The following is a 23,206-nucleotide window of genomic DNA, read 5'->3' as shown; positions in this document are numbered from 1 at the left end:
ACTTCAAACATTTTCTGATATGGCCATAAACCATCTTGGTTTTTATGCTGTTTTATAAAACTACACAATTTATATACACACACTTTTATTTATATATATATATAGATATATATATATATATATATATATATATATATATATATATATATATATATATATATATATAGCACACAATTCCCTTAAGTTTGTTTGTCTAATATCTGGTGTACAATACAATGATTATCCAATATTTTTACTACAAATGATTATCTTCAAGGATATATTCTTAAAATAACCAATTATATTCTACACTGAGGACTGCAAGGGTCAGAACTAAAATGTAACATTGTTTAAAAAATAGAAACAATAATATATTGCAGATTAGCAGCTTATTTCCCAAGGTTCCCCTTGTATGACAATATGAGGCACTAGCTAAGCCACCGGAGACTCCATGGTTCATTTCTTCAATATTTATGGATATATTTTTTAGGCATTTATTTTAATGCACAAGGTATACCTCCATTAAATCAACCCAAAATATAAGGACAAAAACCTCAACAAAAAGTGAAAGAGGGAGAGGAAGAGCCCTGCTTCAAATAAATGAAAAAACAATATTTTAACATCACAGTTTATACAGTATTACTTACTAGTAAGGAGACTTGAATTAAATGTTAAAAAAGAGTCCTAATGATTTCAGATTCAAAAAATATAATCATTGGTCATTTTGAGTGATGGCATTGCTTCATGAACATTTTGGTCAAGTCTATGATACTCCACTGTTCTGGAACAGAGACCTTCTCTCCATCGTCTGCTTTGAGCCAAAAGTAAAATCTAAGACAACAACAAAAATAACCAATTACTAAATGACAAATGTCGATATAACATCCAAAAACTAAACAAAAAGGGTTAAAATAATTAGAAAAGTAATTATAAACTCATAAGATTCTGGAATAAAATAGAAGAAATGCCAAATAAAATGGTGCTGGGTTTTTGAAACCTTTACAAATTTATTTCTGCATAAATATGAACTAAAACCTTATATTTTTTAAGCAAGTTCTAAAACTAGATAAAGAGAACTCAATTAAACAAATTATATAAAAACATTATGCTTGTTCATTTATTTATTGAAAAAAAAAATAACCAAGTGTTACGTGTGTGTAGAAAAAATAAAAAAAGAAAACAAAAAGGTATGTGAAACTTTTCTTTCCGTAAGTGGTGTGACACCCTTTTGCATCAATAACTTCCAACTAAACACTTCCATCCAGTGTGTGATCAGAAAGCAAAACTTTAATAATTATGAGTTAATATACTCTAATGAATTTTCATTAACATTCTCAAAACCAATTCACTAAATTCAAAAGGTACAGAATCCTCATGTTTTATTACATCTTATTCAATATTTTTCAGAAAAACTCTCATTACAGCTAAGATGGGTCAGCAATAAGGTAGAGAAACTACTTTATAATTTCCATACTCAGTTTTCACATTCTCTCCACATGTCTGCATACCTCAGCGCACCCTGCATCCCTCATCCTAACAGTCAAAGTGTTATCAGCTCCATGGCAGTACAGGTGTGCGAGTCGGCCCTTTGTGCCAGTCATTGCGGATTCCTAACTTGTGCCTGATGCTGTAGAGATAGGCTACTGTACAGGCTGCCACAATTGCAAAATGGATTAAGCAGCAAAATATTATACTACAAACTGAATCAATCCGTCCCACATCGAAGTACCTGAAATATATATGTGTCATAATTTCCAGAAACACACTGCCAATTACAGCTGTCGAGAAAAATGCTTACAGAGAGAAACTCTGGGGCGTATGACAAATGATGTGAACCGACAGACAACTGTAGTTAAACTGTTTTAGGGCTGATGTCGACTTTTGTCAAAAGGAGGAATTGATGATGGTAGTGAACTGTAAACTGCAACAAAACTGTTATGTTTTAGTTGGACTCTCGTTGCTAGAAGGAAAGTTAGCTCCATTGGCTTGACAGAGATTTCCTGCGCTCGTGTGAGTAGTAAGGCGCAAACAAGGGCAAAAATGGCACTGACATAATGGTAAGAGATGAAAGCGAATGCCGCGCGAAGACAGCCAGGCAGCAAGCCTGCCGCACATTCTTGGCAAACTGGCAGCCACAGCATGCAGTAACAGATGTTTTATGTTGATTTTTGTGTGAAACCATTGCTTTTCAGAAACTATGTTTTTTGGAAAAAATATTCAGCCCTCAAAGTGTTAAGACACCAACATTCCTCAAAATCTTTTACAATACGGACAGAAACAGGATTAACTTTCTGTTTCAGCTGAGAACTGTTCACATTTTCACCATATTTCTTTTGTCTAAAGATGTGTTTTGTCACATTTAAACAAAATGGTTTCAGCCTGAGTAAGGGTACGTAACACATTTTATTTTAAATACTGTGTATAATTTGCAGAGTGTTAAGACTCATTGCTAAGTGTACCATTGAAGCACAAGAGAAAAAACTTTCCATTTAATGGACTGCTCAGAAAGCTCCATTAACTATAACATTTCACAAAAAGAACTTCTTCATTTAATCTAAAATGGACGCTAAAGGATCTACTGTATTATAGGCTCTATATATTAAGATTCTAACTAGTAGAAATACAAGAAAAGGCAAACATCAGTAGAGTATAGTATAGGCTAATAATGGAGTAAAATTAATGAAAAAAACTAATTTAATGAGTAATTTAAAAATAGTTCTGTGTACAGATACACATTTACCTCAATGCTAAAGTGTGAAAAACCTGTGTAGGTTGCACCACAATTTCCACTGTTTCCAATTGATTTGTTATATAAGAACGTCAAGACATTCAGTGAAAAACCACTGAAAGGAAAATCCTTTATTGTGAATTTAGCTACACAAATTTCATGGGAGTTATTGGAACACAAATAATAACAAATAAAATGAAGTTTCTCTTTCAGCAGTTAACATAATCAACAACAGACATGGGTAAAGTGTCAGTTACAAATCAACCTAACAGAGACAGAAAAACCAGAATTAAAAAGAGTTTGTGAACTATAATAATAATAATTCTTTATGGTGGTCGGGCCTTTGTGATGGTAAACTGTAAGACCCTATCACACAATACTTGAAAAACATATCTTACAGTGAGTGGCCCAAACAAGGAGACACAAAAAAGTTTTTTTTTTTTATTCTTTTTGGCACAGGTCTTCTTAGTACTTGTAGTAGCTCCCACCAAGTTTGTTATTTTTCTGCTAATTGCAAGGTGATGCACCAATTGAAGTTATGGAGTTAAGGTATAATATAAAAAGTCATGTTTCATTCTGAAATTTGTCTCCTTGGTAAATATTATTTAAGGCCCCGTCAAAATGTATCACTGGTTTTCAGCCCTGGACTTTGTTTACATTATCTTAAGTCGTGGACAGTCGTGAAATCTGACATCGCTCACTCTGATCAGTCTGCAACTCTCCCCAACAAAATCTAATAGGTTGGAATTTGTCTTATACCACAATGCAGCTGTAAGGCAATAGGTTGAGCACTGTTTTGGAGCTCCCAGACAGGAGGGAGGCTCGTCTGCTTGATATCTAGTATTTTATGTAACTCAAGAGAACAGAAAATCGGAAAATAAAAGAGTCAGTATTACAGCTGAACTCGCCGTACCTGAGAAGCATTCATGCAACACAGACGTGGTCAGGAAACACATTATTGGCTGCCAGTAAAATGGGTGTGCATGCAAAACTTTGAATATAATGTACTGGAAAGTCATCAGGGAGTCATGTAGTTTGTCGTCCTCTGCAATTCCTAGTTGTGTAATTTGACATCCCAAGGGACAAGATAAGAAACTGCAGTCATCAAGTTTAACTTCATGTGATGAGATGCCAGCTTTAGAGGCTGCATCTTCACTTTATCAGGAAAGTGCCTCAAGGAAGAGTTTCTGATTCTTGGCCCAGGTATGCAAAGTTGCTCTCCATTGTAGGTTTAGTCAAGCGTAATTTTAGGTTGGGGGCCAGCATTTTCCCCATTAAAAATTTAACTAGTGACTGCACCTGCATTTTTATTCCATCAAAGGCAGTGGCAGGCGCACCTGCTGGAGAATAAATATACACACAAACATTTTTGACAATCTTTTTTATAATTGCTAAAGGCTTGTGGGTAGCTGTTTTCTGCTCAGTGAAACAAGTTAACTTTGTACCTATATTATCTCATGGAAACTGTTTTAATTACCAGTTAAAAGAGTGGGTTCCCATGTTCCATCTTCCCATGGGCATGCTGTATAGAATGGAAAATGTATCAAGAAGCACAGGGAAAGCAAAAAGTTTGTGCTTTAATACCAGTGCTGCATTTTCATATTAGCATACTTTTTGAACTCCCAGTGAGCAGCATTCTACAAACAAGAATCTGCAGTATGTTAACAAAATATACAACATATAAAATGTTAAATATTTTGTAAAACTATTAAACTGTGATCCACTCCAGTTATGTCACATTTTAACACTGCACAGAAAATTCTGACTGCAACATCTTCTCAGCGGGTGGACACCTCTCTTCTGCCTCTCCTGCTATCAAAAATGGACTTGATTAACCACGAAACAACTTGTAAAATATCCAGCAGGATTATAGTTAAATTGGCTAAGGAATTCGAAAGGCCATAGTGAGGTGTACAGGACAGGTGGTGTGCTACAAAAATGTGCTATAATGGCCACTGGAGACATACAAACTCATGCTTGGCATTAGTACAAACCACGGATTTTGAAAGCAGAAAGAGCAGTTTGTTTTTCCTCTTAAACACTAAACCACTTTATGTTTACGTCATGCTTTGTCACTTCTGCAAATTGCATCCCCCCAAAGGGCCTCCACATCTTAAAAAAATTCTAGATGCAACAACTACTCTTTCTTTTTCCCATTCTGCATCATGTATTACCTTCTTCAGCATACAGAAATTTACAAGATGATAAAAGTATATTATTCACTAAGATTATATCAACAAACAAATGTATGTATAAAACAAAAAGGGGGTGCAGGATTATGACAAAATTAATAATTATTATTATTGCTTATAGTATATTCTGGTTACACAGTACAGCTGAACCTCCTTTAAGCGGGGATATACTTAAAAATGTATTAACATGAAACTTAATTGCTAGATTAATTGAAAAATTTAAAATTTAGTACTCTGCGGTGGGTTGGCTCCCTGCCCAGGATTGGTTCCTGCCTTGTGCCCTGTGTTGGCTGGGATTGGCTCCAGCAGACCCCCGTGACCCTATTCGGATTCAGCGGGTTAGACAATGGATGGATGGATGGATGGAAAATTTAGTACTTGTTTCTTTATTTTTTACAATACAGATATAGCACACTTTTAGAAAATTCATGTCACTGTTTTTAATACAGTAAACCACTGATATACTAAAACTTCTTAAAACAGAATTTAAGTACATAACACTTATAATTGGTATCCCCATTTCTGAAGAAAGTATTGCAATGAAAGGTTCACTCATTTAAAGAAGCAGCATGGCAAGCATTTGATTTTGTGTATTCTCCTCATCAGTAGTATGATGAACCGTTACGTTCAGGAAGGCTTGTGTAGCACTACTCAATCACAGATCAGCTGTGGTTGCATAAAGCACCACCTTGCTTCAGATCCATTTTGACTTTTGTCCAACTTAAGGAATGAAGCAAAGACAATGTAACTTCACAAGAATAACTGCAGGAGTGAATGGCCTCTTTTAGCCTCAGTAGTGTCAATTTTTTAAAATCTTTGTTGTACATAGTTCAATCACAGCCTTGCCTTTTGAAAAATAAAACACTATGCTATCTGTCAGTGTCAGTTATCCCATTTGGCGTTTGATAGGCTGCTGTATACAGACATGTGGTAGCCCTAAGATGTGGCTACCTCTGATTTGTCAGTGCACTGGCAGATAGTGAATGTGTCTGTGCTTGATCATAACACATATTTGTTGTGTAACTGACAAAGCTCAATCTCTGGGAGAACCAAAGTACTAAATCGAATGCAGTAATTTGTTATTTTCACAATTAGCATAGTGACGTGCTTTCACCTGTAGTCAAAATTAATATGTTTTATAGGGCTGCACAATTAATCGCATATCATCGTGAACGCAAAAAGGTAATCATGTTACACCTTTTGTTAGACTATTTATCAATGTACCTATATGGATCAGGCTCATGTGATCAACACTTCACCATTTCTGATTTTGTAGAAGGGGCTGCCTTAGCATGGTCAATATTTTTATTAATAAACAAAATGTAAAACACATTCAAACTATTTTGGAAAGCCATTACCACTATTTCATTCTTAGTATATTGGTGAATGAACGTGCATTGCAATGTAGAAATCCTTTACCCGTTTTAACATTTACTTTATATACCACTATCATATATATGGAAATATATCTTCACTAAAAGTTAAAATAGTATATATGTATTTTACACCTTTGACATAATTTGCATTTTATGCACTAGGTTTTCACATAGAAAAATAAAATAAAAAATAAATAATAATATAGATAAAAATCTACATTGAATTCTAAACCATACTGTACAGCTTATAATTTTCTCCAGATCCCATTAGACTAGGTCTTCTTTTTCTGTTTAAAATGGTAAAAAAAAAACGTACAATTTCTAAAACATATCTTCTGTCAGGTAACAAAATGAAAAGTTTGCACAGTTGGGTAGGAAACCATACAGCTATAGTGTGTCCAGCACAAAACAAGGGGAAATACACTCACCTTTCTCTTATTATGATAGGTAATATATATAATAGCAACCAAAAATCCAATGATGACAAGATGAAAAAAGAAGTGTGTATCTTCATCTTCCGAGCTATTGAAAGAGCTGCTTTTAAAATGATCTGGGATGTCTTCAATTCTGTCATCCTTGTTGGCAGTTACTAAATCTTCTCCATCCATAGCTTCAATGAAGTCACTGTTAACGTCAGTTTCAGGTATAACAATATTTTCTCCATCAAAATCCTGTTGCTCTAAGTATTCATACCCATCACTGTCTATTAAAGTTGTGGAAGGGGTCTGCTCTGCTTCAACTGTATCTGTAGGTATTAAGTTTTCGTGTACGAAATCGGCATCAATAATATCTTGTGATGCAGTGGTGGAAGTGATTTTCAGAGATGTGGTTTTGACGGTGGTGACAGTAGTAGTATCAGTTGTGACTGCAGCTGTAGTAGAAGGTAATGTGGAAGGCATCACTGTTGTGGAACCACTCTTCTCAGTTAATATTGAAGAATTTGTTTCTTGGACGTCTGTCAAAGTTGTATTTACTAATGATGATGTGACTGTAATATTCTTACTGGAAGATTCATTCTTATCTAAAAGAGAAAACACAATGGCCTAATAAATTTTTATTCACGTACAAAACAAACATCTCACTAACTCAAGAGATCTGCTAAATGCTAGAAGGACTGCAGTAATGCTGAGGTCAATTTAATGAATACTCATTCCCGTTATGTGCACATTAATAAATATGGTTACTGTAATAGCAAGGAAATTGAGTTCTGGTGTTATATGTCATATTTTCCATTTAAGAAAGGGCTGGTTTATGATTTCACATTTTCTTGCAGTTTTCTTTTTTTGTACAATGTGTCAAAAACAATGAGCAAAGACACAGTATTTTTGATCAAATTAAACTGTTACCTTGACACTTTCATAAGTTACTTCAGAAAATCCCAGATTTAGCATTCAAGAAATTTTTATGAAGCGGCATTTTGTAAGACAGACTATTTCTTAACAATAATGCATTATTTGCAATGTATTCAGCACATTGTGGAAGCATGGAGTTCTTCCAAACAGGAATATCCTGTTGCCTTGTTCTTATGTTCCACTATTTCACCTAACAGAATTGTCTGTCATTGATCACAGTTAATGATATTGTATTATATAAAAGGCCCGTTTAATGGGATGTGCTAAAGGTATATATACCATTGTACAGAGATGTCAATAAAACTGATTTATACCTTTTGCTACCAGATGAAGTACAGAGCTGGCAAGAATATCCAAACTGCAGTTAAACCATATTCTCAGACTGGAGGTGAAGCTGGATTATGTTAAATCTGCTATCTTAACAGGCCTTGTGTGCCACTACGAAGTCTAGTAAAATGGGCCATGTCCACTTTGTCCTAAAACACTAATACAGAAGATGTAAAATAATCAATAATATTTTTGAGAACTATCTGAAGTGTCCAAGCCTTTTGCACTTTTCCACATTTTGCTGTTGCAGCTTTGTGCTACAATCATTTTAATTAATTTCTTTTGCACAGGATGCAACACTCAAAATGAAAAAGTGAAAACAGGATTTCAAATGTTTTGCTAATTTATTAAAAAAATAAAAAAGTACATGTATTCAGACATTTGCTATAATGCATGAAATTTTACTCTGGTGTATCTCATTCTACACCTTGTTTGGAGTCCACCCAGGACTGGGAAAAGCACATGTCTATATCAAGTTCCACAAAGCAAAAACAAAGCCACAAGGCTGAAGAAATACCCTGCAGAACTTTTTAAGGGTTGTATCGGGGTACACACATTTGGGTAGGCTACAAAAAATTCCCACAGCACTAAAGGTTTCCAAGAGCACAGTGGCCTCTGTAATTCTCAAATGGACGAATTCTGCAACAATGACTACTCTTCCAAGAGCTGCCAGACAACTTCTTCTTTCGGCTGCTCCCATTAGGGGTTGCCACAGCGGATCATCTTCCATATTTTTCTGTCCTCTGCATCTTGCTCTGTTACATCCATCACCTGCATGTCCTCTCTCACCACATCCATAAACCTTCGCTTAGGCCTTCCTCTTTTCCTCTTCCCTGACAGCTCTATCCTTAGCATCCTTCTCCCAATATACCCAGAATCTCTCCTCTGCACATGTCCAAACCAACGCAATCTCTCCTCTCTGACTTTTTGTCTCCCAACCGTCCAACTTGAGCTGACCCTCTAATGTCCTCATTCCTAATCCTATCCATTCTCGTCACACCCAATGCAAATCTTAGCATCTTTAACTCTGCAAACCTACAGCTCTGTCTCCTGCTTTCTGGTCAGTGCCGCCGTCTCCAACCCATATAACATAGCTGGTCTTACTACCGTCCTGTAGACCTTCCCTTTCACTCTTGCTGATACCCGTCTGTCACAAATTACTCCCGACACTCTTCTCCACCCATTTCACCTTGCCTGCACTCCCATTTTCACCTCTCTACCACAATCCCCATTACTCTGTACTGTTGATCCCAAGTATTTAAACTCCTCCACCTTCGCCAACTCTACTCCCTGCATCCTCACCATTCCAGGGACCTCCATCTTATTTACACACATGTATTCTGTCTTACTCCTACTGACCTTCATTCCTCTCCTCTCTAGAGCATATCTCCACCTCACCAGGGTCTCTTCAACCTTCTCCCTACTATCACTACAGATCACAATGTCATCAGCAAACATCATAACCAAACTAAGAAATCATGGGAGAAGGACTTTGGTAAGACAGGTAACCAAGAACTCAATGGCGACTCTGAAAACCTGTGTGGAAATGGTACAAACTTCTAGCAGGACAACCATCACCGCAACACTATACTGCTCTGAGCTTTATAAGAGAGGCCTATCATCAGTAAAAGACACATAGAAGCCCACTTGAAGTTTGTAAAAAGGCACTTAAAGGACTTTTCTTAACTGATTAAACCAAGATTAGCATCTAGTCTGCATAGAAAAAGGCATCACTCATGAACTGTGCAATAACATTCCAAAGGGGAAACATAATGGTATTAGTATCATGATGTGGGGTTGTTTTCTGTGTAAGGGACTGGGATGGTTGACAGAGTGGAGAGAAAGCTGAATAGAGTAAAGTACAGAAATATCCTTAACGTAAACATGCTCCAAAGCTATCCGGACCTCAGATTGGCCTAGAGGTTTACCTTTCAACAGGGTAATGACCCTAAGCATAAAGCAAAGACAACACAGGAGAGGCTTAGGGACAACCCTGTGGACGTCCCGGCACGACACAGCCAGAACTCAGACTTATATATATATATATCAACACAATTGAACATCTCTGGAGAGACCTGAAAATACCTGAAATACAGGTAATACCTGAAAATACCTGACCACCAGTGGTCTCTACCCACCCTGATAACAGCTTGAGAGGATCTGCAGAAAAGAAACCTCCACGCGTACGAAGCTTGTCACGTCTGACCCAAGAAGATGAAAGGCTTGTATCGCGGCCAAAACTGCTTCAAATAAGTAAAGAATAAAGTGGCTGAATACCTGTGTCAATGTGATGTTTCAGCTTTTTATTTTTCAGAAATTTGCAAAATTTTGTAAAAGCCTGTTTTCACTTTGTGATTCTGTAGTATTGAGTAATTCTTGATTTGGATAAAAAATAAATGTCGTTATGGCGGCACGGTGGCGCAGTGGTAGTGCTGCTGCCTCGCAGTAAGTAAACCTGGGTTTGCTTCCCGGGTCCTCCCTGTGTGGAGTTTGCATGTTCTCCCTGTGACTGTGTGGATTTCCTCCAGGTGCTCCGGTTTCCTCCCATGGTCCAAAGACGTGCAAGTTAGGTGCATTGGCGATCCTACATTGTCCTTAGAGTGTGCTTGGTGTGTGTGTGTGCCCTGTGGTGGGCTGGCACCTTGCCCGGGGTTTGTTCCTGCCTTGCGCTGGCTGGGATTGGCTCTAGTAGACCCCTGTGACCCTGTGGTAGGATATAGCGGGTTGGAGAATGACTGATTGACTGACTAAATGTTGTTAGCATGATGCTGTGACATGACAAAATTTGAAAAAAAGACTGAATTATCCTTGAAAACTTCTTGAACCCACAACAGAACACAAGCAAACTTAATAGATAGTGCTCACTATCTCTGTCCAAAAATTCAATCCAAGCAAAAGAAAAATATTCAAAATAATTGCAGAAATAAGGAAGGTTAATATTACCCCTGTGCTTTGTAGACGGTAAGGGTTTTTTGAGAACTAATTAATTATGTTCAGCCAGAATATAAAGTCCCCTTCCTGAAAACTATTTCCAGGAGAGCAGACCAAGTATACGGAGAAACAAATTAAGTCATAAAAATTAAGCTACAGACAACAATTTAGAGATAGAAAGCTAACATTTTAGGTGACAGAAGGGTGGATTGTCCACAAGTCTAGCAACAGATGGAGGTAGACTGAAAAAATTCTATTGGCTTGGGGAGATTTTACTGAATTAGAGGGAATTTCAGCATAAGGGTTATATGCTAGTTAGAAGAAGGGTTACAATATTCAGTCATGACAGAAAGGCTCTAAACATGACCCAATATTCTGGACTCAGCCTTCATATACTGACTGAAGAAAAAAATGCCACTGTTTAGTGAATTATAATGAAAAAAAGTCACAAAGTAGTTGTGCATAAAATAACAGACACTACAGACATTAGATTTGAGTCATGTAAATTCATTCCTTTTAACAATTAAACATTAGCAAAGTATGTGCTTATATGGAGCATATGATTAACTGTTGAAAACGAAGCATCAATGCATCTGAAGCTAATGCTTCAGACTAAAAGAAATTTGAGAAACATTTTATAACTGGGATTGAAACTGGGATACACCACAAAATAACAACTAATACAACAGAAGCATTACTAATCTCTAAACGCAAAAAATTTCAAGGTCCAAGCAAACGCAGGCAAAATCAGGATCACACATCTTTGTTGTTGAGGGGTATAGTCTATTTTGATTACAAGCCCTAACTGGCCCACACAGCTTTATATGTTGACTAGTAAAATGTCAAAGCAAATGAATAAATGAAAAGCAGCAACTGAAGCGGTCTGCCATTCTGCTTCATGACTGATTCAGAAGATGCAAAGGCCACTCTGAGAAACTGTGGACCATAACTGCTGCCACAACTACTCTGATCTCCACACCTTGTGGCTATCATCTGATCCCCAATCTGAAGGGCTACCCTTGTGAAATGTGCTACATCAATAATGAAGACATGAAGTCAACTAAGAAAAAAGTGGTTTCCCGGGCAATCAGTTTCAGCTGCTTTGGTGTTAATGAAATTAACAGGTGCACTAGAGGGGCAACAGTGAGACGACCCCCAAAACAGGAATGGTTTAACAAGTGAAGGCCACTGACATTTTTCCCTCCTCACCCTTTCTGACTGTTTGTTCACTAGTTTTGCATGAGGCGATACCTGGACCCTACAGAAGTTGTACAGGTAGTCCAACTTCTCCAGGATGGCACATCAATACTGGACAGGGACGTAGAACGTCCTTAACCCATCAGCAGGACTGGTATCTGCTCTTTTGGGCAAGGAGGGACAGGATGAGCACTGCCAGAGCCCTACAAAATGAGTGTGAATGTCTCTGACCAAACAATCAGAAACAGACTTCATGAGGGTGGCCTGTGGGCTTAAAGTCCTCTAGTGGGCCCTGTACTCACTGTACAATCCTGTCTCAGAGGTCTACAGACAATTCCTTTGACTTCATGCTTGGTTTGTGCTCTGACATGAACTGTCATCTGTGGGACCTTATATAGACAGGTGTATGCCTTTCCAAATCATGTCCAACCAACTGAATTTACCACAGGTGGACTCCAATTAAGCTGCAGAAAAATCAAGGATGATCAGGGGAAACAGGATGCACCTGAGCTCACTTTTGAGCTTCGTGGCATAGGCTGTGAATACTTATGTACATGTGATTTCTCAGTTTTTTTTATTTTTAATAAATTTGCAAAAACCTCAGGTAAACTTTTTTCACGATGTCATTATGGGGTGTTGTGTGTAGAATTCTGAGGAAAAAAATGAATTTAATCCATTTTGAAATAAGGCTGTAATGCGCTGTGAATACTTTCCGGATGCCTGGCTGTCTCCACACATACCACTTAGAATTAAGGCCAAAAAGTTCCATCTTGGTCTCATCAGACCAGAGAATCTTATTTCTCACCATCTCAGAGTCCTTCAGGTGTCTTTTAGCAAACTCCATGCGGGCTGTCATTACTCTTGCCTCTCCTCAGTGTGTAGAGACAACCAGGTACTGCTCATCACTTGTCCAATACAGTCCCCACAGTGAAGCATGGCGGTGGCAGGATCATGCCGTGGGGGTGTTTTTCAGCTGCAGGGACGGGACAACTGGTTGCAATCGAGGGAAAGATGAATACAGCCAAGTACAGGGAATTCTGGACAAAAACCTTCTCCAGAGTGCTAAGGACCTCAGACTGGGCCGAAGGTTTACCTTCCAACAAGACAATGACCCCAAGCACACAGCTACAATAACGAAGGAGTAGCTTCACAACAACTCTGTGACTGTTCTTGAATGGCCCAGCCAGAGCCCTGACTTAAACCCAATTGAGCATCTCTGGAGAGACCTAAAAATGGCTGTCCACCAACGTTTGCCATCCAACCTGACAGAACTGGAGAGGATCTGCAAAGAGGAATGGCAGAGTATCCCCAAATCCAGGTGTGAAAAACTTGTTGCATCTTTCCCAAGAAAACTCAAAAGGGTGCTACTACTAAATACTGAGCAAAGGGTCTGAATACTAGGACCATGTGATGTCAGTTTTTCTTTTTTAATAAATCTGCAACAATTTCAAAAATTATTTTTTTTGTCTGTCAATATGGGGTGCTGTGTGTACATTAATGAGGGAAAAAATTAATTTAAATGATTTTAGCAAATGGCTGCAATATAACAAAGAGTGAAAAATTGAAGGGGGTCTGAATACTTTCCGTACCCACTGTATGTATGTATATATACACACACAAAAATATACACACACGCCCTAATTCACTGCTTTATATGTAATATGAATCTACCAATTGTGAGATAACATAATAAACTACTATATAAATATTATTTCATTATGTCTAATGTGCAATGTTTGTAATTAAATATCCTTATACCTTCAATTCTGAACTAAAAATTGGAAGGCAAAAATGCCAAGAAACTTCAGAGAAACAATAAAAATTTAAACAAATGCTCCTGTCTTCACATTTGATTAGAATAATCAAGACTGTGTATTTTATGAAAATACTTTTTAAAAGGATAGATTTTGTTACTGTTGGAGTCTCTGTTTATTTTGAAAAACTTTGATGGCTATGGAGGATGTTGGCTAAGACAGTTTCAAGTGCAAATGCAGGGATACATTACTGGGTAGTAATAAATAACAGACTACTGCCAATAAATTAGGAAAGGAATCTCAAAACATACTCAGACTTATGAATAATCTTTTTAATGTACTTTTTTTAAACTATGAACAAAACACTCTGGCTAATAAGGTGTAATAAACACACACATCTATGTGTGGATACATTTTATATATATCCTTTTTCCTAAAGGCTGTAAAATGTGAAGTAAGGTTCAATTTACAATTTTTAAAATCTTTTAAACAAAACATTTCTTCCACAGCTGTCATGCCTATCAGATAATACAGTAAGTGACTTGAAAAATGTTTCTGACAGAGTAATCACTCAAAAGCACAGATGCTGCAGGTGTGGCTAGTGAGGTAGTGTCAATTTTTTTCATTTAAACAAATGGTTTAAATATGTTTTTATTTACAAGTAGAGCCATTTTTACTTCAATAGAAGCCTATAGAATATGCAGAAGTATAATATTTTGTTATACAGGTCCTTCTCAAAAAATTAGCATATTGTGATAAAGTTCATTATTTTCTGTAATGTACTGATAAACATTAGACTTTCATATATTTTAGATTCATTACACACAGCTGAAGTAGTTCAAGCCTTTTATTGTTTTAATATTGATGATTTTGGCATATAGCTCATGAAAACCCAAAATTCCTATCTCAAAAAATTAGCATATCATGAAAAGGTTCTCTAAACGAGCTATTAACCTAATCATCTGAATCAACTAATTAACTCTAAACACCTGCAAAATATTCCTGAGGCTTTTAAAAAATCCCAGCCTGGTTCATTACTCAAAACCGCAATCATGGGTAAGACTGCCGACCTGACTGCTGTCCAGAAGGCCATCATTGACACCCTCAAGCAAGAGGGTAAGACACAGAAAGAAATTTCTGAACGAATAGGCTGTTCCCAGAGTGTTGTATCAAGGTACCTCAGTGGGAAGTCTGTGGGAAGGAAAAAGTGTGGCAGAAAACGCTGTACAACGAGAAGAGGTGACCTGACCCTGAGGAAGATTGTGGAGAAGGACCGATTCCAGACCTTGGGGGACCTGTGGAAGCAGTGGACTGAGTCTGGAGTAGAAACATCCAAAGCCACCGTGTACAGGCGTGTGCAGGAAATGGGTACATGTGCCGCATTCCCCAGGTCAAGCCACTTTTGAACCAGAAACAGCGGCAGAAGCGCCTGACCTGGGCTACAGAGAAGCAGCACTGGACTGTTGCTCAGTGGTCCAAAGTACTTTTTTCGGATGAAAGCACATTTTGCATGTCATTCGGAAATCAAGTTGCCAGAGTCTGGAGGAAGACTGGGGAGAGGGAAATGCCAAAATGCCTGAAGTCCAGTGTCAAGTACCCACAGTCAGTGATGGTCTGGGGTGCCATGTCAGCTGCTGGTGTTGGTCCACTGTGTTTTATCAAGGGCAGGGTCAATGCAGCTAGCTATCAGGAGATTTTGGAGCACTTCATGCTTCCATCTGCTGAAAAGCTTTATGGAGATGAAGATTTCATTTTTCAGCACGACCTGGCACCTGCTCACAGTGCCAAAACCACAGGTAAATGGTTTACTGACCATGGTATTACTGTGCTCAATTGGCCTGCCAACTCTCCTGACCTGAACCCCATAGAGAATATGTGGGATATTGTGAAGAGAAAGTTGAGAGACACAAGACCCAACACTCTGGATGAGCTTAAGGCCACTATCGAAGCATCCTGGGCCTCCATAACACCTCAGCAGTGCCACAGGCTGATTGCCCCCATGCCACGCCGCATCGAAGCAGTCATTTCTGCAAAAGGATTCCCGACCAAGTATTGAGTGCATAACTGAACATAATTTGAAGGTTGACTTTTTTTGTATTAAAAACACTTTTCTTTTATTGGTCGGATGAAATATGCTAATTTTTTGAGATAGGAATTTTGGGTTTTCATGAGCTGTATGCCAAAATCATCAATATTAAAACAATAAAAGGCTTGAACTACTTCAGTTGTGTGTAATGAATCTAAAATATATGAAAGTCTAATGTTTATCAGTACATTACAGAAAATAATGAACTTTATCACAATATGCTAATTTTTTGAGAAGGACCTGTATATCAAAAATGTTTTTTTTTTTATTTAAACACCACTGAGAACAGTACCCTATTACTAACAAATATTTAAAAGGGCTACAATTTGTAACTTCTTAAAAAAAAGAACCATAACAAAAGGTACAATAAGACATTTTAAGAAACCTAAGGCCACTGATGTGATCAATGAAATGGAGGGCATCAATATAACAAAGAATTGAGCAATTGTGTTTTAAATGTGCTAACAAATTGTCTGTATTTGACTGTAATGCCAGCAAATAGCCTCTAAAGTTTCAAGCATTCTTTATCTTTTCTTTTGAAACAGAAATGACTCCAAACTGCAGATGTTGTGTTTGATTTCAGAAACAATCTCCATCTTAAAAATGTTCTTATTATTCCTACCTAATATTATTATTAGCCAGAGTCTTTTTTTTTCTCTTTCTAAAAGCACTATGACTAAGGGCTGAAAATTTCAGTAATTGCTGGGAAGTGTTTGTAAATTATACAATGAAACTGATTTTCTGAGCTTTGGTCGTCCAGGGAATATCGGTGAAGCCTACAAGTTGTTTTAGTGTTTAACACATGTATATAACCCTGCTCATTTTTAAACTTAACATTTTGATCACTATTGCTTAATTACACTACTAATGCAGGGACAGTAAGCCAGTTAACAGTCCACAGGAAAGGCCAACTGCATATTCCTTTTTTAAATTAAAAATGATGTTTTTTTACCTGCTCAAGGAAAAAGCAATTCAGTGCAGCTTCAAATTATTTTCATTAGCTGAAACTCATGTTTAAGGAGTGCTTCTGGGGCAGCAAGTAAGGTAATAATGCTGCTGCTATTGGAAGCCACCAGACATACTACTCTTTCAAACTGTAATCCATACACATAAGGTAAATATAATGATGTGAGTGATCAGTGCCACAGACTGACTCACACAAACAAACAGTTCTGAACTGTTTATAAACTACTATGAATGAATTGTTAAAGTAACTAAACATTTTAATGTATAAAGACCTGCAATATAATAGAAACATAAGCTTCAAAGTATCTATCACTTATGTGTCTTAAAATATATACATAGGGTCATCATTATTGACAGTAATAATTTACAGTATCAAACAACAGAACTTAATTGCACTTTAGACTCTTGAACATCCATTTATTTTCAAAACAGTTTAATCCAAAAAATGAGTCACAGATAGCATTAGGCACCAGTCCATTACAGGGCGTTGTCAGATTTAATACAGAGGCAGTTTTCATTTTTCATTTCAAAAATATAAAACAAGATGATCATTCAATGCGATAACATAATCAGAAGATACATGAGTGACCAGAGAAGTACTTCTGCAAAGTCATGATGTTCAGCACTTAGCACTTCACACAGTAATCCTACATGAGGAGTAAGAAAGTCCTTCACATTTAATAGAGGAAAGAAACTCAAAAAGGACACCACCTCCCCCAGCCAGTGCATACCACTGACAAACACACCCAGACTGGTTGATGCTGGCTGAATGCAATTCAGACACTACCTACATTCTGGCAAACTGCAGGGTGGGTAGGCCACAAACATTTTCTTGTAGGGTTTAAAAAGACCTGTTATGCAGCATTCCAATAAAACTCAAAGGTCTTATTGTTCCCAAGTTGATTTTACTGAATTCACAAGCGAAAGGCTTATGAAAACTGAATGAACCATGCAGGCCATATTTATTATATATTTTTCTTCAAATATAACTCGAGCTTTGGTCAACTTGCAATAACTAAGTTAAAAATTAGGAAACAGTATTGCCTTGCGATGCTATATGCTGTTAATGTTGCAATATAAAATAAAGATAGACTGATTAAAGGTAAAAAAAAAAACAAAACAGGCTGTTTATTTCTGAATTTTATACTCATTAAACACAATTTCTGTAAAATACATTTAAAAATTGTCACTACCAAAACAAAGAAATTCCATCTGGCACATAGTTTATGAAAGCTTAAAATATAATTAATGGAATGATTTGTAATTTGATTTAAAGATTTTTTTCCTAACTATAATATATAGCCTATGTGGAGTTTACACATTCTCCCTGTACCTGTGTGGGTTTTTGCCCCCTGTTCCAAAAGACATGCATCTTAGTTTAAATTGCAATTTGAAAGTAGCTTTGTGCAAGTCAGAATGAGAAAGTGTGGGGCCTGCTATAACCATGCACCAGTGCTACTGGGACATGCTCCCTTGTGACCCTGAACTGGAATAAGCTGGTCTGAGAATGCTATGTTGTAATTTAAGATCAGGAAATGTTTGTTTAATTAAACAGAACTAGGATCTGACACATACACAAACTGTCATATTGTTCATATACTTTCAGAACTGGATTTCAACTTAAGTAATGGCTTAACATGTATAATGTGAGACAATTACAGAATTAATTTTATTTTTTGTGATCAAAGTATTTTTTGCTTACACCACATAAAGGTAGAAAAAGAGAAAAAAAAATAAACCTGTACCAATTTTAATACAACAGTAAATCTACAATGACCCAGCAGTTATTCATTAATTGTAATACTGTAATGTTAAAAATAAGTAGCCTGACAGAAAGATGTGGCACCACTACCAAACTCAGCAAGAAGCCTTTACAAGGTACAAAAATAGGGCCGTGGCAGTGATCAGAGGGCATCTGACTCTAAATTAATTGTACGAAATCATGCCATTTTTCAACAAGATGATCTATAGATTCTTTAAAAAAAAAAAAAGAGAGAGAAAAAATGTCCAGAAAGGGGGGAAGGTGGAGGAGAGAAAGAGAGAGAGGGAGGGAGTAAACATTTATTCTCGATCAAAATTAATATTAACCATTAATGAATCTGCAGTGTTCACACACTGAACTCCAACCACATTATTGTGAAAAGATGCTATACTGTAAAAGAGAGCATCCACTAATAATACACAATCTCTCAAACATTATAGGTATTAAATAAAAAAAATTAAAAAAAAACTTCAATATAAACTGTTGAAAGACTGAAGACTTTACTAGTCATCAATGTAGCCTAATAAACAAAACCGAGTCTGAAAGCCATTACTAGGCGTGTGGTGTTCTGGTCATTTCAATCTGATGTGTTGCCACAAAAAGGATGAACAAATAGAAATAGTTCAATCGGAACTTGGGCAATGATTAAAGTTTTTTTTTTTTGCGCATTTTTCCATCTGATGCAACTTTAGATTTAACGGATGGGAGGATAGGAGTTGATAATTGTAGACTACCTTTGAATTTCATTATAGTTAATTGTTAAATGGGGGTTCGGTATGCCCAGATTTGCCTTTGGGCTATTATCCCCTACCATAATGTTTAACTCTTAGCATAATTATTAAACAGATTTGTGGCAGTGCTTTATGATCCTGACATTGTGCATTGGTGCCATCTTCACAACACTTGGGCCAGACTTCAGTCTTCAGTTCATAGTTGCAAGAAATAAAAAGTCTGAATCTTTTGAAACTCACTGCACTTCTGCATTAATTACTGATAACAATGTCATCTAATACTCAATCAAATCACAATGATAGACTAACACTGTCTGCTTAGACTAAAATAACACAAAACACACACACAGTTGGGAGTTTGTGCCAACACTGAGAACTTGGTTTAAACATTCACAGTATGAACCCTTGTACTGGTAGAACCTCCTTAAGCAACAGTAACCACAACCAAATGTTTATTGTAGCCGCTGATCAGACTTGGACAACAGTTCAAAGGAATGTAGGCCATTGAGTCTTACTAAACTGTTTTGGTCATTGATATTTCTGGGATTGCTTCATAAACAGTTCTCTTCAGGTCACATGACAGTATCTTAACTGTGTTGAGTCTGAACTCCAACTTGGCCATTTCAAAACAGAAACATTATGTGTTCTGTAATTCTGCATGTCTTCAGTATGGAGTCTGCATGAACAACTTGTACTTCCTAAGGACTTCCTCTGGTTCACCCTTCAATCCCACAAAAAAAGTTATACATCATATTCTGGGAGGAGAAGGACGGCATATGGACACCGCCACCGAGACCTAGGATATGTTTACACAAGCCCTGGATATGAGGGAGGCTGTGCACTACAATGGGCAGGCATCCAAGGAGGGCTTATTATTATAAGTAAATGACTCAATGATTAACAAGAGCAATTGCGTCAATAGTCAAATCAATAACTTAAAATAAAAAAAAAGTTTTATTTATGATAATTCACTTGGAGAAGATTGGAAATCACAGATGGCATCACAAAAATAATTGAAAGTTACCTACTGCTAAGGAACTCACACTTCAGCACATATTGTAAATTTATTTACATATGTAAGTAGGTTCAATGACTCTGCCCGACAGTCAACACCAATGAAACAGGCAAAAAGAAAACTGCTAATCATTGTGAAACATCAAGAAGCTTTATAATGCAAACAGAAACACATAAATTGCTCAAATATATTATTCCATTAAATAAGTATTGCGTACAATAGCAGTAGACGAAATAAAGAACATATCCAACTCAATGTGATTGAGAAATAATGAAGGCTGAATGTGGTATGTATAGCTGAATGCTACCTGCACATCCACACCACATTAAGAAGCTAAACAGGTTATTGTTGTGAGCCACCAAAAAGTTTCATGTACAGAGGCAACTGTGCCATATCCTTAGAATCATGTCATACAATTTTTGAAATACAGTAGGCAATTTATTCTATTATGGGTTCAAAAGTGAAACTAAGGCAAACAAGATCAGAACTCAATACAAAAACAAACAAAAAAAACACCTCTGCTCTAAAGACACCAGTAACACACTTTACCTACCAAAAAATCAACCACAGACTTTTGTGATTGCAATTATTGCCGTTTCTACCTGGTGGAATTCACAAAACACAATATGATTCTGCTTTTACATCAACAAATGAACCACCACATCAAAGTAAATGACAATTGTCAAAGAGAGTGATATTGACTGGACATAAACACATTTGACACTCTTTGTTTTTTGATCCATTGCTACATAAGATAATTAGGAAATACTTAAGCACGCAAAGCAAAATACACAATAGATTGGTCTATCTGCAAAAAAAGTATTTTGATATAAGAGAAGTAGTACTTCTTCCTACTTTAAACACATGAGGTCAAAGTAAGCGAGACCGTTAGTAATATAGTATTCAATTAAAAAAAATTATATAAAAAAGTACAGCGGGGAATCAGCATCACGTTAAATAAACCAGGCTCCCTCCTATATAATATTCCCGTGGTCTCGTTATAACAGTGATAAGTTGGAGTGAACTTGATTGGCATACAATAGGTTTAAAAATAAAAAAAGGAAACCGATAAAATGTTAATCTTAAAATTTTGAGTTAGTCATGTGAAAAATACAACCCTACCTAAAACTCGGCACCTAAATTCCAGAAACTATTACAATACAGAATCGTGCATCAGGCTCTTCGGGCTGTCAGACACGAAAAACGTCAGACAACTAAGAATATGGAACAGACAAAGATAAGCTAACTAAACACCGTTTAAAAATGGGTAAACCATCGTGTTTAATTAATGTAAACCAATTAATGAACAGTAACAGTTAATAAAATTAACAAAGTAAACACTGTTTTTAAAAAAGTGTGACCAATCACGTGTAACGTCACCACCTACCTACCTATCTATCTACCCTCACTTACTAACAGGAGTCCTTATTCTCAAGAGACTGTATCATGACATACTGAGATTGGGGAGAAATCAACGTGCAATAGGCACAACTGCCATCCGCTTCAAGACACGACGAAGACAATCGCTCGAATTTACTAGCTCAGTGTCGCCTTGGCGTCGAAATCTAGCCAGGGAAAGAAAACTCGAATGCAAGTTTTTCCCTACTAAACGTGACTGTTGATACTAGCCTTCTACAAGTAATGTAAAAAAGAAACACACTTACCATTACCGTCACTGATCACAGCGCTCAATGAAACGAGTATAAGGCTAACATAGCAGACAAAACTCGCGCTGAAGCCCATGTTGCTTCTAACGGCCATCTTTCGAAGAGGGATGAGGAAGAGCGCGAGCACAAATTCGCAGGAAGCCTGGGAGAAGGGGCGTGGCTAACGGATGACGTCAATTTTCCGGTAGTCTGTGTATCTGCGGAGAGCGCAAGAGGACATTCCGTACTTCGAATGTAAAAAATGCATGCCTGTGATTACTGCTTCAGGTCTAAAAATCGCACTATTCACGACAACGCTACATATTGATGCCTAAAACGTGTTCGAGTAAAAAAAATATTTATTATAAATAATTATAAAAATACTCCCCTACAAGAAAGTTTCAAATTAACTAAAAATATCCAGCGCTCACAAATGTGTGATTGTAAAAGCAACACTACCAGTTAGAATTTCAAGGGTATAAAATCTTTCTAATAATATGAAAAAAATTACACACAAATATTCTAGCATATAAAGAAACTTCAATTGTACAAATTGTGTAACAAATCAAAATACATGTTCCCCTCATAGCTTAACAGTTAAATTGCATTATACTACATATTAGTACCCTATTATAATCAGACACAATGCTAATTTATGGTGTGTCAATTACTAACCAGTTCGAAGCAAATTCTCATCCATCTGCTACTTGCACAGAGAAAACCTGAACTATCCTTTGTTGATCCAAACTTGCAGTTTGGGCTTCACATCTCAAAATAACCACAAAATGATCTCAAACTTCATAAATGTGAATCAACCCATAATGCAGTGGCAGTATTTGCATAAAATACAATTTGGCATCTCACAATGCTTTATCTGAGTTTACACTGATATGAAATTTGAGATGGCACCAGAACTCTGATATCCCTATTACATTACAAATCTCAGTTGTGAAATTCCTCACAATAAGTATCACTTAAGTGCATGTTTGTCTCTAATACCAGTTTAATGAAATGTTTTCACCATTAAACTTGCAAAGGCTGGATTTTTATAGCAAGGAAGCTGCATCACATACAAATGTTTCCCAAAGTTTACTTGATGAAGGTAACTCCCAAAATATTACACAGGTTCCAAAATGTACAGCACACTGTTGGAGGAAAATATAA

General features: G+C 36.8%; 1 protein-coding gene across 1 annotated transcript; it reads right to left on the bottom strand.

Annotated features, from left to right (window-relative positions):
- Nucleotides 1-340: 340 nt before the first annotated feature.
- c13h5orf15 (chromosome 13 C5orf15 homolog) lies at nt 341-22,190 on the bottom strand. The gene is made up of 3 exons (XM_039776085.1): nt 22,061-22,190; nt 6,704-7,296; nt 341-810 (listed from the first exon to the last, which is right to left on the bottom strand). Exons 1-3 carry the CDS (start codon nt 22,155-22,157, stop codon nt 679-681), a joined length of 822 nt encoding a protein of 273 aa, XP_039632019.1. The 5' UTR covers nt 22,158-22,190; the 3' UTR covers nt 341-678.
- Nucleotides 22,191-23,206: the final 1,016 nt, after the last annotated feature.

Source organism: Polypterus senegalus, chromosome 13 (genome assembly GCF_016835505.1).
Source record: "Polypterus senegalus isolate Bchr_013 chromosome 13, ASM1683550v1, whole genome shotgun sequence".
NCBI classification, from domain to species: domain Eukaryota; kingdom Metazoa; phylum Chordata; class Cladistia; order Polypteriformes; family Polypteridae; genus Polypterus; species Polypterus senegalus.
The sequence above is the reverse complement of the archived record's forward strand: the minus strand, read 5'-3'. Positions and strand labels throughout refer to the sequence as shown.

What these genes read in the sequence shown, in the direction of transcription:
- c13h5orf15 (XM_039776085.1), bottom strand. Translation starts at nt 22,157, where the DNA reads ATGGCCGTTAGAAGCAACATGGGCTTCAGCGCGAGTTTTGTCTGCTAT. An exon ending in TGTGATCAGTGACGGTAATG is followed by an intron (nt 7,297 to 22,060) that starts GTAAGTGTGTTT and finishes TTTCTCTTTTAG; the next exon opens with ATAAGAATGAATCTTCCAGT. An exon ending in CCTATCATAATAAGAGAAAG is followed by an intron (nt 811 to 6,703) that starts GTGAGTGTATTT and finishes TTGTTGTCTTAG; the next exon opens with ATTTTACTTTTGGCTCAAAG.